The sequence below is a fragment of the Salvelinus sp. IW2-2015 genome, linkage group LG23, assembly GCF_002910315.2.
Source record: "Salvelinus sp. IW2-2015 linkage group LG23, ASM291031v2, whole genome shotgun sequence".
Classification (NCBI taxonomy): domain Eukaryota; kingdom Metazoa; phylum Chordata; class Actinopteri; order Salmoniformes; family Salmonidae; genus Salvelinus; species Salvelinus sp. IW2-2015.
This window is the reverse complement of record NC_036863.1, coordinates 22,284,386-22,301,437: the sequence shown is the minus strand read 5'-3', so window position 1 is coordinate 22,301,437 and position 17,052 is coordinate 22,284,386. Positions and strand designations below refer to the sequence as shown.

The 17,052-nt window shown below is 42.1% G+C and overlaps 1 protein-coding gene across 1 annotated transcript in view; it reads right to left on the bottom strand.

Annotated features, from left to right (window-relative positions):
* The window catches only part of LOC111950912 (nuclear receptor corepressor 1), a 128,394-nt gene that overhangs the window by 51,608 nt on the left and 59,734 nt on the right, over nt 1–17,052 (bottom strand). The window contains exon 16 of the mRNA XM_070434265.1: nt 1,515–1,645. Coding sequence (XP_070290366.1) covers nt 1,515–1,645 — 131 coding nt within the window. The remainder of the gene's footprint in view (nt 1–1,514; nt 1,646–17,052) is intronic.

The following is a 17,052-nucleotide window of genomic DNA, read 5'->3' as shown; positions in this document are numbered from 1 at the left end:
TGTGCATATTTAGCATACAAACCGTGGTTACACAATAAAAATACTAGGAAATCAAGCCTCATATGTGCTGACGTCTATCTATCAGAGTGATCTAAGTTTTAATTGAAAGCTAAATCATATTGACTAAATAAATAACAGGTTGAACAGCAATCGAAAGACAAATTAGTTCTTATGCAACCGCGGGATTTACATTTTAAAAATTATCCTTACTTTTCAATAACAGGGTTGGCCAAGTGAAAGCTATACCAACAAAATGGCGAATTATGCGTTTAAAATATTTCGACAGAAACACGGTTTATCATATTAAATATTTGCTTATTTTTGAGCTGTTCTTTCATCATATTCTTGGAGGCAATGTATCCTTCTATGTTATAACGTCTTTTGGTACGATAGATTCCTCTGTCCTTCGAAAATGTCCACACCAACAGACCGACTCCCTAAAGCGTGTGTCCAAAACTTTCAGAACGCACAACAAAGAATTCCTCAAAATCGCATCTAATACGGATATAATATTGATATAAAACGGCTCAAATTAACTACATTTATGAATGTTTTTTAACAACTATAACTGACTGAAAAACATGATCGACGGAGAAATATTGCTGGTTAGAAAACGATTTGGAAAACGAGGCAGCGTCCGATGGCTTCACGCTTGAGGCGCACGTTGAGTAGAAAGAGGGGTCTCTGTACATTTTTTTGTCATTTATATATGCTGTGAACTGCCCAATCGACCTTCATTGAAAACGTGATGACGTAACAGACAACCTTCAGAGGAAGACGTAGGCAGTGTCGGTTTTCTTCATAAGCATTCACTGTGGCCTTAATAAAACAGACCCCAGATCAGAGGTAAAATTTCTGAAATCTGAACCCTGTCATATGAAAAGTGCTGTAGAAATTGTTCTGTACCTCAACTCGAGGACAAAATTCCAACTTCTATAGAAACTAGAAAGGTGTTTTCTATCCAAATAATTAACAATAAGTATATGCATATTGGTAAACCATTAGCCAGATAACTCCATGCCTTTTTACCCAGCTGGATCAGTGGGCAGCAGTTGGTCATGACTCACGTGTCCTAACCAACCATCAAATGAGAGTCCTGGGGTCAAGATGTCTGCCGGGCTCTCCTCTTAAGAGTCAGTAGCTCTTTTTCATTTAGCTTTTCCTCAATTCTTCTAAACCCTTCTCCATCTCAAAATTAATTGGAGTAGAACATCCGAAGGAGAGAGGACAGGAGTAATCGATGGAACATTGAAAGCAGTCGGGTGGTATGGTCAGCCTGGCCATCACCCCAGAGAAGGGCAGTGGTTCTCTCCCACTCTATGGCCTGATTTACAACACATCTATGAGGGCTCCAGAATTCCTGTCACCTCACCTGAAGGTAAACATTTACTGGGAGGTACAGATTCTCAGAGGTGGACCAGGCCAGAGGCTGACTATAGCCAGGACTAAAAGCTGTACCTGTGGGAAACCCATGCACAAGTGTATACGCACACACAGAGCTATTCAAAACTCACCTGGAGTCCTCCTTTTCATCTTTCTCTTCCTCTTCCTTATTCTGCTCGTCCTCTTTTTTCTCTGACTTCTCCAACTTGTCCTCTTCAGGTTTATCGTCAGACTTTTCTTCTTGTGAGGATCGTGTTATTTGCTAGAAAAAAAACAAGGATACATTTTTTTTATTACTATTTTTTAAATGTATACATGGCAACTCTTCACCAGAGTCATCAAATAGGGAGATTCTCTAATCTCTCATGATGCCAGACAGAGAGCACTCTAGTCTATTCAAGTTCATCATGATGACGCAGTTCAATCTGTGCCAGAAAGTACACAAAAAGGCAGCCCACTGCTCATTAATGTCTAGTTTTAAAAGTCTGGCCATGTTTGAATTCCTATTTAGTGACTGAGTGAGTGGGGTTAATGAGGCACACAGCTAAAACAGCTCGCCATGACCCACTTTCCTTTTAAGGCAACATAATAGTGGTGCGCTAGAACATCCTTTAGGAAAGAAAAGGATTCAGGATGAAAAATAACAGTGACAGTGTAAAAAATACCAAATGATGGGAACTGATTATGTTTCAATACCTGTGTATTTCTGTAACATGGCTAAAACACCTTTCTCCTACACATTGCCTGTGTGAATAGCTAACTTCTCGGGAAGATATGGGCCGCTTTGCACATCTCAGAGAACTAAGAAGATCAGATGTACCAATGCATACACAATCTTCAGTATTATCTAGAAGCCATATGTTGCCATGTTGACCCGTGTTAATGTAAATTACCAATGAGTTGGTATCGGTGTTTTTGCACTTGACCAATGAGAAGGAGACCAATGAACACGTGCAAGTTGACAGTATGAGGTGTAAAACTTGTCTGGCATAGTGTTTCAGCTGAGCACGATCCTTCCATTGGGATGTAAATTAAAGACTTGAATTGGATTCAAGCATTTGTTCTCAATATCTTCATTACCATTCACAACCCTTCACAAAGCAATAAACTGACGGACCTACAAATCACAGCATGAATTTTAGAGCGACCTACGGTTTATTTCAGATATGATATACCATTTCATGGCCTATTAATGCACTCTCCAGCCAAGCGAAGCCACAAATCAAACAGCAGTTAAATCTTTACTGTTGCAGCAATCACCCAAACTCACAATGTCTGACCCCTTACACATTCAAAAGACTGCTAAAAGTTCACTGAGTGGTCTGCTGCTTAATTCTTCAGACTAAAGAGAGAACAGACAGACTGCCCCACAAACTGAACAGTACTATGTCATAATGTAACGAGCTAGCCTAACTGCCCTAGGGTTATTCCCCCACTTACCAGGCAGTCCAATATCCTCAAAGCTAACCAGATAAGAAAAGAAAGGGAACCAGGAGTGGAGTCTAACAGCCTGGTCATGCACCCAGTGCCAATAAGATGACTATGGCTTCCTTTGATGATCTTCACATGGAGAGGGTTTCCACAGGATCATGCCACACACACACACCATAAGTACAATTACATGCCATTGTTCCCCCTGGATTCAGCTGGTGTAGAAAATCAAAGGCCTCACATGACGACTAAATGAAGAGAATTACAGTGAAAGATGGGGTGAGTGAGAGGGTGTCCTGAACCAACAACCACCCCAACCCAGAAAAATCATATTCGCAATCATTCGCAATCACACAATCATTCAAGTCATTATGATTGCCCATGACAATTAGTAATCACATTAGCTTACAGCAAGAATGCAGATACTGTACAAACCAAGATTTACTTTTGCAGCCACCAATCAATATAACTTTTGGCTGATGCACCAATGATGAAAAGGATCTTAATGTTGCATTTTTGTATAAAAATACTAAAGTACACATTTATATACAGGATCAGTCAAAAGTTACTCATTCACCTACTCATTCAAGGGGTTTTCTTTATTTTTACAATTTTCTACATTGTAGAATTATAGTGAAGACATCAAAACTACAAAATTACACATATGGAATCATGTATTAACCAAAAAAGTGTTAAATCAAAATATATGTAATATTTAAGATTATTCAAAGTAGCCACCCTTTGCCTTGACAGCTTTGCACACTCGTTGCATTCTCTCAAGCAGCTTCACCTGGAATGCTTTTCCAACAGTCTTGAAGGAGTTCCCATTTAAGCGGAGCACTTGTTGGCTGCTTTTCCTTCACTCTGCGGTCCAACTCATCCCAAACCATCTCAATTGGGTTGAGGTCATCTGATGCAGCACTCCATCACTCTCCTTCTTGGTAAAATAGCCTTTACACAGCCTGGAGGTGTGTTGGGTCATTGTCCGGTTGAAAAACAAATGATAGTTGGACGAAGCGCACACCACATGGGATGGCGTTTTTCTGCAGAATGCTGTGGTAGCCATGCTGGTTAAGCGTGCCTYGAATTCTGAATAAATCACTGACAGTGTCACCGGCAAAGCACCCCCACACTTCCTCCTCCATGCTTCATGGTGGGAACCACACATGCGAAGATCATCCGTTCACCTACTCTGCATCTCACAAAGACACAGCAGTTGAAAGCAAAAACCTCAAATTTGGACTAATCAGACCAGAGGACAGATTTCCACCTGTCTAATGTCCATTGCTCGTGTTTCTTGGCCCAAGCAAGTCTGTTCTTCTTCTTCTTCTTGGTGTTTTTTAGTAGTGTTTTCTTTGCAGCAATTTGACCATGAAGGCCTGATTCACCCAGTCTCCTCTGAACAGTTGATGTGTTTGTTACCTGAACTCCGTGAGGTGCAATCTGAGGTGCAGTTAATTGCCGATTTCTGAGGCTGGTAAATACTGAACTTATCCTTTGCAGCAGAAGTAACGCTGGGTCTTCCTTTCCTGTGGCGGTCCTCATGAGAGCCCGTTTCATCATAGCGCTTGATGGTTATTGCAACTGATCTTGAAGAAACTTTCAAAGTTCTTGACATTTTCCAGATTGACTGACCTTCATGCCTTAAAGTAATGGACTGTCATTTCTCTTTGCTTATTTGAGCTGTTCTTGCCATAATACGGACTTGGTATTTTACCAAATAGGGTTATATCTTCTGTATACCAACCATACCATGTCACAACACAATTGAATGGCTCAAGGCTCAAATGCATTAAAAAGGARAAAAAAAATATCCACAAATGAACTTTTAATAAGACACACCTGTTAATTGAAATGCAATTTTTTGGTTACTACATGATTCAATATGTGTTTTTTCATAGTTCTGATGTCCTTCACTATTATTCTACAATGTAGAAAATAGTAAAACTAAAGAAAAATCCTAGAATGAGTAGGTGTGTCCAAACTTGACTGGTAAAGTATATCCACATAGTGAACGTTCGTAACACATAAGCATACATTACATACATATTTACCAGTAATAGTTTACAATGTATTCACTAAAAGCAGTAGATACTAGATAGCAGAACCCCTGGGTCAGATACAGGTCTGAAGACAAGTCCCACAGAGTGATTGAGAATAGAGCAACATTCTTTATTATCATTGCTGGCGCAGGACACCACAGACTACCTCCCTCCTCTGCCTGTTCCACGAAAGTACTGTGCTGGAACAAGTCTGGCTATGCCAAATCAAACATCCCATGCTGGTACCGGATGGGGCCAAGGAATTTCAAAACTCAGTGGTGAGGCAGAGGGGGAATGAGGCAGAGAAGATAAAAGGAGAGCGAGCAAGAGGGAAAGAGAACAAGAGAGAAATAGTAGAAACAGGGAGAAAGGCAGAGAAGATAAGTAGATTTAAAAAGCATGAAGAGGGACAAGGATGAATTTGAATGCATGAAGACAGACATTAGTGGTAGGCTCGATCTACAGACAGATCAGAGAGACCATTTGGCCAAGTAGACATGGGTCATGTTCAGCAAAAAAACTGAAAACATTTAGCAACAACAAAAATCTGTGTTCCTTTTGGACACGTTCAGGTAATACCACTTGTGAAACTCCATTTAAAAAGGTTTCTGTACCCCAGTTATTCCTCCACACTAGAGCAGTCCTGGTGGGGTCAGGGATCACTTGTGTTTATTTTGGAGGCCATCTGGGCACCATGATGGCATTCCTGTCTTCTCTCCCCATTCTGCTCAAGTGCTTCCAGTGCTGCTTCCACACTACTGATGTTCTCCAAATCTCAATGGAGCCCTGTTGTTTGCCAGTATTTTTAGACTGAGTTTTTCCCCCCCCTGACCTGGTCTGAGTTTTAATTTCTCCCCTCTCTTTCACCTTCTTTTCACTGGTTCCCTAGTGCTGTTTGAGTTAGGAAATGACAACCACAAGATCATCTTTTCCTTTTCCTAACCTGGAGTTTAAATGGGGCATCAGAGAGATCTTTGAAACACACACACGCTGTTAACAACTTTCAAATGAGGAAAGGGAGGAGAATAGACCGTTCAGAAATACCCAAATACTATCTACCGCTAGCTATTCAACCTACCCATCTACCTACAATTCAGTTTGGTATGACCTTCAACTCAAATGAGGGGGGAAAAAAACTTAACCCTTTCAGAAAACACTCATCACGTACAATTAAGTCCGATTTGGTTTCCTCTCCAAGAGAGCAAAGAAAAACAGAACAAACTTTACAGAAAATACTTATCTACCGCAAGCCATCTAACCCACCTACCTACAGTTCAGTTCGACCTTTGATCCAATGATCCAATAGGCTAATCCAATTAGATAACAAACTTACTAGAATTTCTGTCCTCCACTACACTGGACTCCAGACCTGGGTTCAAATACTCTGTGCTTTATTGAGCTTGCAAAACCCGTCCATATGGCACTCCAGGTGGGCTAGATCAAACAAGTATTTGAAAGACTCAAATAGCATTTGAACACAGGTCTAACTCAAAAACAGTGGATTGTCCACTCTCCCCCTGCATGTCATGATCCAGGTCACTGTGCCAAGTTGGCACCTGGTCATTCAGGCGCTGAAGGCAAGGTTTGGCTCTCTTGGCGTCGCTATCCAAAGCTAATGGGTTCTGCTTGACTGCTGCTAGATAAACATTCACTGCCAAGTGATTACGAAGAAGAAAAGAACAAGGGAGGGAAACCACTTCTTGCCATTGCATGTCCAACAGAAGCAGGCATTATTGAGAGTAGTGTAAAAAAAGACGTGGCAATAGCGCTGACTGATTTCCCTACAATTACATTCCTTAATTTCTTCTCCTGCCGTCTGTGTGAAAGTCTGCCACCTGCTGTAGACTAGAGTAACATCTGTGTGGCTTATAGTGTGGGTATTAATTCCCATGTAACCTGCATGTGGACTTGGTTACAGCCCAGTGACCTGAACTTCTCTAGGTCACATTTATGACTCCATGACACACACGGCCTTTGGCCCTGGCTGGAGAAGGTCAGCAGGCTCCGTCACCTCATAAAATAACAGCTATTCCAGTCAGGATCCATTTCAACATCCCGCATGGCAATGCAGGCAGCCAAGCAGAGGAACACACAACGGGTCTGGTGGATAGACAGACATTTAGGAAATACAAGTGTAATGTGTATACTTTTTGTGAATGCTTTTCTCCAGTGCAATAACTATGAGGTGCTAACTACTAACGCAGGTCAATATAAAATATATAAAAGATCCATGCGACATCCATATAGCAGAGTATGAAGAAAATATTAGATTTCACAACAACAACGAAAAACAGTCCATTGCAGGGGTATTTAAGAGTAGAGAGAGTTAATGGGGGGGGGGACATGCCATCCTTGTGCCCTACATTTCAGCTGGTTACTGGGTCAGCCCTGAACATGATGAATGATTTATTTTTAAATTTGTTTTTTTAACTATTTTTGCTTTGGCACTATGTGGCATTGTGTGTAGATTGACGAGGATTTTTTTTATTTTTAGAATAAAGCTGTAACATAACAAAATGTGGAAAAAGTCAAGGGGTCTGAATACTTTCCGAATGCACTGTATATATTTTTCTCTCTCTCTCGAATGTCAGATGATCTGGACCAAAAGCCAGTTTTTTTWATTTTATATTTATAAAGAGAACACCTGTGTCTTGTTGTTACAGAAGCCCAAATGTGATATTCTCTCCATTTGATATACGACTTGGCATATTAAGCCACTCTTTCAGTTGAATGCATGCTACATTTCTGCTGCCGTGATATTTCATGATCAAACTAATGAATCTAACAGAGTTCTAGGTTCAGAAAGTTAAGTTGTTTTTGAATAACCCCAAAACATGGGAGGCCTAAGGTAATGAGAGATTTTATATCTTGCTATTGTTTCTTCTAATGAGAAATTTGAACAAACCTTACAGCTGAGCAAAGCATTGTAAGACTGAAAGGATGCATGCATAAACGGCCAGAAAATAAGTTCCCCCTTGCTGTTGCGAACCAAACGACAAAAAGCCTAATACTACTAACTGAAATATCATTAAATCAAAGTTAAATTAAGACAATTTAAAGTTATTAACAGTGGTGGAAAAAGTCCCCAATTGTCATATTGTCAAGTAAAAGTCACCCAGTAAAATCCTACTTGAGTAAAAGTCTTTGGTTTTAAATATACTGAAGTATCAAAAGTAAATGTAATTGCTAAAATATACTTAARTATCAAAAGTATAAATCATGTCAAATTCCTTATATTAAGCAAACCAGACGGCACCATTTTTTTTTTAGCAAATAGCCAGGGGCACGCACCAACCCTCACATGGGAGATGGCGCCAAAAGAGATGGTCGCTTCGAGTTCTGAGGAAACTATGCTGTATTTGGTTTTTTATGTATTATTTCTTACCTTGTTACCCCAGGAAATCTTAAGTCTTATTACATACAGCCGGGATGAACTATTGGATATAAGAACGACGTTAACTTCTTATGGATGAGTGGCAGTATTGAGTAGCTTGGATGAATAAGGTGCCCAGAGTAAACTGCCTGCTACTCAGGCCCAGAAGCTAAGATATGCATATTATTAGTAGATTTGGATAGAAAACACTCTGAAGGTTCTAAAACTGTTTGAATGATGTCTGTGAATATAACAGAACTCATATGGCAGGCAAAAACCTGAGAAAAATCCTTTAGTCTTTGCCTATCCRATATACAGTCGAAATGTGGTCCGATTGCACTTCCTAATGCTTCCACTAGATGTCAACAGTCTTTAGAACCTTGTTTCAGGCTTCTACTGTGAAGGGGGAGAGAATAAGAGCTGTTTCAATCAGGTGTCTGGCAGAATGCCATGAGCTCAGTCAGGCGTGCGCCCGTGAGAGCTAACTGCGTTCCTTTTCCTTTCTAAAGACAAAGGAATTGTCCGGTTGAAACATTCTTGAAGATTTATGTTAAAAACATCCTAAAGATTGATTCTATACATCGTTTGACATGTTTCTACGACTGTAATATAACCTTTTGGCCTTTTCGTCTGGACTAAGTGTGCCTGTGCCTCATGAATTTGGATTTGTGAACTAAACGCGAACAAAAAGGAGGTATTTGGATATAAATGGACTTTATCGAACAAAACAAACATTTATTGTGGAACTGGGATTCCTGGGAGTGCATTCTGATGATGATCAAAGGTAAGTGAATATTTATAATGCTATTTCTGACTTCTGTTGACTCCACAACATGGCGGGCATCTGTATGGCTCGTTTTGGTGCCCAAGCGCTGTACTCAGATTATTGCATGGTGTACTTTTTCCTTAAAGCTTTTTTGAAATCTGACACAGCGGTTGCATTAAGGAGAAGTATATCTTTAATTCCATGTATAACACTTGTATTTTCATCAACATTTATGATGAGTATTTCTGTAAATTGATGTGGCTCTCTGCAAAATCACCGGATGTTTTGGGGGCAAAACATTACGCGCCAATTTAAACTGAGATTTTTGGATATAAATATGAACTTTATCAAACAAAACATAAATGCATTGTGTATCTTGAAGTCCTATGAGTGTCATCTGATGAAAATCATCAAAGGTAACTGATAAATTTTATCTCTATTTCTGCTTTTTGTGACTCCTCTTTGGCTGGAAAAATGGCTGTGCTTTTCTGTGACTGTGATGACCTAACATAATCGCATGATATGCTTTCGTCGTAAAGCCTTTCTGAAATCGGACACTGTGGTGGGATTAACAACAAGTTTATCTTTAAAATGGTGTATAATACTTGTATGTTTGAGGAATTTTAATTATGAGAATTCTGTTGTTTGAATTTGGCGCCCTGCACTTTCACTGGCTGTTGTCAAATCGATCCCGTTAACGGGATTTCACCCGTAAGAAGTTAACTTACCAACACAACGACCAGGAATACGACTTCCCGAAGTGGATCCTCTGTTTGGACCACCACCCAGGACAATGGATCTAATCCCAGAAGCCGACCCAAAACAACGGCGCCGCAGAATGGGCAGACGGAGCGGCCTCCTCGCCAGGCTCCGTAGACGTGCACATCTCCCACCGCTCCCGAGTATACTACTCACCAATGTCCAATCTCTTGACAACAAGGTAGACAAAATTAGAGCAAGGGTTGCCATTCAGAGAAACAGAGATTGAAACATTTCATGGAAACATGGCTCTCTCGGGATATGTTGTCGGAATTGGTTCAGCCACCAGGCTTCTCCATGCATTGCACCAACAGATACACACCTCTCTGGGAAGAGGAAGGGCGGGGGTGTATGCTTCATGATTAATGACTCATGGTGTAATCATATTAACATACAGGAACTCAAGTCCTTCTGCTCACTCGACCTAGAATTCCTTACAATCAAATGCCAGCCATATTACCTCCCAAGAGAATTCTCGTCAGTAATCATCACAGATGTGTACATTCCTCCTCAAGCAGACACCACAACAGCCCTCAAGAAACTTCACTGGACTCTATGTAAAAATGGAAACCATATATCCTGAGGCTGCATTTATTGTAGCTGGGGAATTTAACAAAGCAAATTTGAAAACAAGGCTACCTAAATTATAATCAGCATACTGACTGCAGTATTCGCGGGAGTAACACTCGATCACTGCTATTCTAACTTCCGCGATGCATACAAAGCCCTCCCCCACCCACCCTTCGGCAAATCCGACCACGACGCCATCTTGCTCCTACCGTCTTATAGGCAGAAACTCAAACAGGATGTACCAGTGACAATAACCATTCAACGCTGGTTTGACTAATCGGAATCCACGCTTCAAGATTGTTTTGATCATGCGGACTGGGATATGCTCCGGTCAGCCACAAAAACATCGATCTATACGCCGACTCGGTGAGTCAGTTTATAAGGAAGTGCATTGGGGATGTTGTACCCACTGACTATTAAAACCTACCCTAACCAGAAACCGTGGATGATGCCGGCATTCGCCCAATACTGAAAGCATGAACCACCACATTTAACCATGGAAAGAGGTCTGGGAATATGGCTGAATATAAACAGTGTAGTTATTCCCTCTGCAAGGCAATCAAACAAGCGAAATGCAGGTACAGGGACAAAGTGKAGACGCAATTCAACAGCTCAGACACAACACATATGTGGCAGGGTCTACAGGAAATCACGGACTACAAAAAGAAAACCAGCCACGTCACGGACACAGACGTCACGCTTCCAAACAAACTAAACACCTTCTTTGCCCGCTTTGAGGATAATAGTGCCACGATCGCGTCCCCGCTAACAAGGATTGCGCCCCCTCCGTGGCCGACGTGAGTAAAACATTTAAACGTGTCAACCCTAGCAAGGCTGCTGGCCCAGACGGCATCCCTAGCCGCATCCTCAGAGCATGCGCAGACCATGGCTGGTGTGTTTACGGACATATTCAGGCACTCCCTATCCCAGTCTGCTGTCCCCACGTTTCAATATGGCCACCATTGTTCCTGTACCCAAGAAGGCAAAGAACTGAACTAAATGACTMCCGCCGCGTAGCACTCACTTCCGTCATCATGAAGTGCTTTGAGAGACTAGTCATGGATCATATCACCTCCACCATACCTGCCACCCTAGACCCACTTCAGTTTGCATACCGCCTCAACAGGTCCACAGACGATGCAATCGCCATCACACAGCACAATCCCATCTGGACAAGAGGAATACCTATGTAAGAATGCCGTTCATCGACTACAGCTCAGCATTTAACACCATAGTGCCCTCCAAGTTCATCATCAAGCTGGAGGCCCTGGGTCTCAACCCCGCCCTGTGCAATTGGGTCCTGGACTTTGATGGGCATCTCCTAGGTGGTGATGGTAGGAAACATCTCCACGTTGCTGACCCTCAACATAGGGGCCCCACAACGGTGCGTGCTCAGACCCTTCCTGTACTCCCAGTTCACCCACGACTGCATGGCCATACACGCCTCCAACTCCATCAAGTTTGCAGACAACAGTAGTGGGCTTGATTAGCAACAACAATTAGACAGCCTACAGAGAGGAGATGAGGGCACACGAAGTGTGGTGTCAGGAAAACAACCTCTCACTCAACGTCAAGAAAACAAAGGAGATGATCGTGAACTTCAGGAAACAGCAGAAGGAGCACCCCCCTATCCACATCCAAGGGACAGCAGTGTTGAAGGTGGAAAGTTAAGTTCCTCGGCGCACACATCACAGACAAACTGAAATTGTCCACCCACACAGACAGTGTGGTGAAGGCGCAACAGCGCCTCTTCAACCTCAGGAGGCTGAATAAATTTAGCTTGTCACCTAAAACACTCAAACTTTTACAGATGCACAAATCGAGAGCATCATGTCGGGCTGCTTCACAGCCTGGTACGGCAACTGCACCGCCCTCAACCGCAAGGCTCTTGTGCGGTATGCACAACGCATCACCGTGGGCAAATGATCTGCCCTCCATGACACCTACAGCACCCGATGTCACAGGAAGGCCAAAAAGATCACCAAGTACAACAACCACCCGAGCCACTGCCTGTTCACACCGCTACCATCCAGAAGGYGAGGTCAGTACAGGTGCATCAAAGCTGGGACCGAGAGAATGAAAAACAGCTTCTATCTCAAGGCCATCAGACTGCTAAACAGCAATCACTAACTCAGAGAGGCTGCTGCCTACATTGAGACCCAATCACTGGCCACCTTAAATGGATCACTAGTCACTTTAAACAATGCCACTTTAATAATGTTTCCATATCTTACATTAGTCATATGTATATAATACCATTATTGCACCTTGCCTATGCTGCTCGGCCATTGCACATCCACGTATTTATGTACATATTCTCAATCACCCCTTTAGATTTGTGAGTACTATGTAGTTGTTGGGGAATTGTTAGATATTACTGCACTGCTGGAACTAGAAGCACAAGCATTTCGCTACACTTGCATTAACATCTGCTAACCATGTGTATGTGACCAATAAAATTTGACACTGTTTAGTGAGTCCGCCAGATCAGAGGCAGTAGGGTTGACCAGGGATGTTCTCTTAAGAAGTGTGTGAATTAGACCATTTTCCTGTCCTACTAAGCATTCAAAATGTAACAAGTACTTTTGGGTGTCAGGGAAAATGGAGTAAAAAATATTATTTTCTTTAGGAATGTAGTGAAGTAAAAGTTAAATAGTAAAGTACAGATAAGTAAAAATACTACTAAAGTAGTTTTTTGGGTAAGTACTTTATACCACTGGTTATGAAGAGTAGAGTATTTTCCAAACTATTCTAATAAAGTGTTTGTCCTAAAGTTGCAGCTTTTAAAATGGGAATAATTATCAAAGTCTATGCTATTCTCATTCAAATACTTATTTTAAATGACAAATATTTTAGGCTACAAGCTGTGAAAGTGAGCAAACAATACCAAGATGGAAAAATCTAATGAAAAGTCAAAAGAACTTTCCACAGCTGTAGCATAAATTATGAATGTAAATATGCGTAGTTGGCCTAGGCCTATTTCCATATTATTCTAGCAATGTTCAACCTAACTAAAACGCATATAGTGCCTAGGCCAGTAAGAGAGGAGGATGAGGGAAAAATGCAAATCAGTTTATAATTATCCAGTTCTGAGGACAGCAGGTGCTCTGCAGCCATGAAGATTTACAACCCATCACAAGACGCACAGCCAGCGAGGCTCGATGGCGGTCACTCGCGCCATCTACGTGCTTCGGCACACAGACACAGTTAGTAGCCTTAGCTACTACACATCTCTTTCATGCCCCAGCTCCACCAGAGTGGAACAGACTATTCGAAAGGATTTGGCCCCACTAAATATATTTTTTCAATGTCATTTTTGATATGTTTGTTTTACATGTTTTGTACGGCCGCTAATGAGCAATAACATCATCTATGGGCAAGCGCAGATAATTATTTCAGACCCCTTCTATGTACTTCACTCATTTTCAGTCACCCTGGGAGAGAAAGGGGAGACAAGTGACTTCAACTTCAAGTACACAATCCGTACAAAATTTAACACGTGGTTAAAAAAGTTAATGTTAAGTGTAGCCTATTTGTAGACAGCGGGCACATATGCACAAGCAACTAGCCTAGCATACATCATCAAGAACAAAAAACAGGCACTGTAGCTATGCAACTGTGTGATTGTGCAAGAGTACAGAAAAAACAAACTGTACTCAAATCCACACAGTGTTCCCCATTGTAACTTTAAATGGGTGTTAAGGTTAATACGCAGAAAGTTTTTAAAAAATGCAAGCAACTGTGGCTGTCCCAAGAAACTGAAAGAGGGAGAGAGAGAGAGCAAAAGAGCACAATAGAGGAGATGGGGGGGGGGTTAAAGCAAGGGGGAGAGAGACAGAGCCAACACACCACAGTACTGGTTTCAAAGCCAGACGCCACATACCTGCAAATTCATTTGTCGGTCATAAAAGCCCTTTGCCCCTGAGCAAGCCACAGCCTATGGGTGTAGCAGTCGTGAGTTTGGCCAGACCCCCAGTAGCAGTACCTCCATAGCAGCGGTAACGGTAGCAGCACTACAGATACTGCAGGACAGGATAGCAGCATCATAACAGAGCTCCTTAGAAGAGCTGCCTGGCCCCGGCACTGCTCCACATTTTCCAGGAAAGCATGTCATCAAGCCGCTTCAACCGCTGGAAGAATCGTCCATCTCACATGCACATTTTAATCTATGCGGGGTCACTCAAGGTAATCCCTGTCGAGCGCTTCTCTTTGATTGGCACTCGCAGCAGCACATCAAGTTTTTTGGGCCTGTCAGATCGCTGGGGCGTACCACTCTGCTTTAACTGAGGGGGGTTATCGTTGTCTCTCGCTCACAGCGAACCAGAGCAAACCATAGACCAGACTGTCAGTGTTTTTTTCCTCTCTCCCTCACTCACTCTTTTTCCATTGCTCTTGCACTCTCTCCCTCTCGCAAGTCACTCGACACACAGTCTGAGGAAGTTCAGATAATTTACACAAGCTCCAGCCAACGGCTTGGGCGGACTGAGCTGCTTTCCACCATATGACAAGGCCTTGGCATTTTCACTTCACTGACAATGGGTATTTTAAATGCATACCGTAATACATGACTGAATATTAACTTAATCAAACGTTCATGTAAACAGACAAGTCAGTTAAGAACTCATATATATATATATATATATATAATGACAGCCTATCAATAATGTATACAAACACATTTTTTCCACACTGTTACATAACCCTTTTACAGCAGAAGAAATGAATGGCAGATGAATTTGCATGTGAGAAGGTCAGTGGCTGTGTGCTCTGGCTGAACAAGGCTAATACTTGTGATTATTGGACTGATGATGCTGAGGGCTGCTGGACACATCATGCCTCCAGTGACCCCAGAACCAAACTTGTGATACATGTCCTCCTGTCTCCGAGGCAAACAGAGCCCTATCTTTTTGTTTCTGCATGTATAGACTGACATATAGTAACAGAGTCGCTTCCTCTAACTATACTGAACAAAAATAAACAAAACATGTCAAGTGTTGGTGCCATGTTTCATGAGCTGAAAAACAAATATCCCAGACTTTTTTCATAAACAGAAAAAGCTTATTTCTCTCAAATGTTTTGCATCCCTGTTAGTGAGCATTTCTCCTTTGCCAAGATAATCCATCCACCTGACAGGTGTGGCATATCAAGAAGCTGATTAAAAATGATCATTACACAGGTGCACCTTGTGCCGGGGACAATAAAAGGCCACTTTTTGGTGCAGTTGTGTCACACAACGCAATGACACAGATCTCTCAAATGTTCACGGAGTGTGCAATTGTCATGCTGACWGCAGGAATGTCCACCAGAGCTGTTGCCAGAGAATTTAATGTTCATTTCTCTACCATAAACTGCCTCCAACGTAATTTTTGAGGTTTTGGCAGTATGTCCAAACGGCCTCACGTGTAACCACGCCAGCTCAGGACCTCCACATCCGGCTTCTTCACCTACAGGATCATCTGAAACCAGCCACCTGATGAAACTGAGGAGGAGTTCTGTCTGTAATAAAGCCCTTTTGTGGGGAACCCCCCCCCCACTCTGATTGGCTGTGCCAGGGTGGGCACTTGGGAACCAGGCCCACCCATGGCTGCACCCCTGCCTAGTCATGTGAAATCCATAGATTAGGGCCTAATTAATTTACTTCAATTGACTGGTTCTTATATGAATAGTAACCCAGTAAAAAAATTGAAATTATTACATGTTGAGTTTATATTTGGTTCAGTATATGTAAAAGCCATTGTCAGAAGCCAGACAATCCTTTAAATGAGCTCTCAAGTAGTAGTTGCAGGAATGTCTACTGACTTAACACAAACTAGTCTATTTCTCTCATCAGGTATGAGTACAACACACACATGATTCTTACGACTTGACTGGTGGCATTAATCTACAGTGGTTCAGAAGTAGAGAAGTCCACTCGGGCCTCTACTCTGCAGTCATACCCTGCTACTCTGCCAAGCGAGATATGACTGAAGGTCACCAGGCAGTGGGAAACACAATAGTGAGAGGAACACGATGTTACATCCGTGATAAAATATGATGTACTATTAATACAACTGCACCACACCAACACTTTCTCATCAATTATACCCACTTATCCCACCTGTATTATATTGTACATATTTTCCACAGACAGTGGTATGTCAGAGGGAGAAGATGAGACGGACCAGTGAATCGAACCTTGGTGTGCAATATTTGGTCTGGAGGCAGCAGACAGCACTATTGCTAGACTAACCGATTATTATTAATTCTCTGACATGGTGCCTCTTGGTGCTCTGCCTTTTCTGTGACCTGATCTATGCGTTTGGTTGGCTGGGGCCATAATCCATACAGACAGAATGTTCTATAAGTACAGGGTCCACAGGGATCAATGAAGTACATGTACAGTGGGATCCGGAATTAATGGAATTACTTAGCAAAAAATACTAATAGCCTAGTACAAATACTGAGCTATATTGTATGGTCATATGACACAAAAATAGAAGTCTGACCATGCACACCAGCGGTGGTTAAAAAAATGCATATGAAGAAAATACCTCATCCATATTGTAAATATGGTGGTACTTGGTGTTATGGGGCTATTTTGTTTCCACTGATCCTGGGGCCCTTGTTAAGGTCAACAGCATCATACTTTACCAAGTACCTGGACATTTTAGCCAAAAACCTGGTTGCCTCTGCCAGGAGGCTGACACTTTGTCTTGCTGGAAGATCCACTTGCGGCCATAACCCCAAGC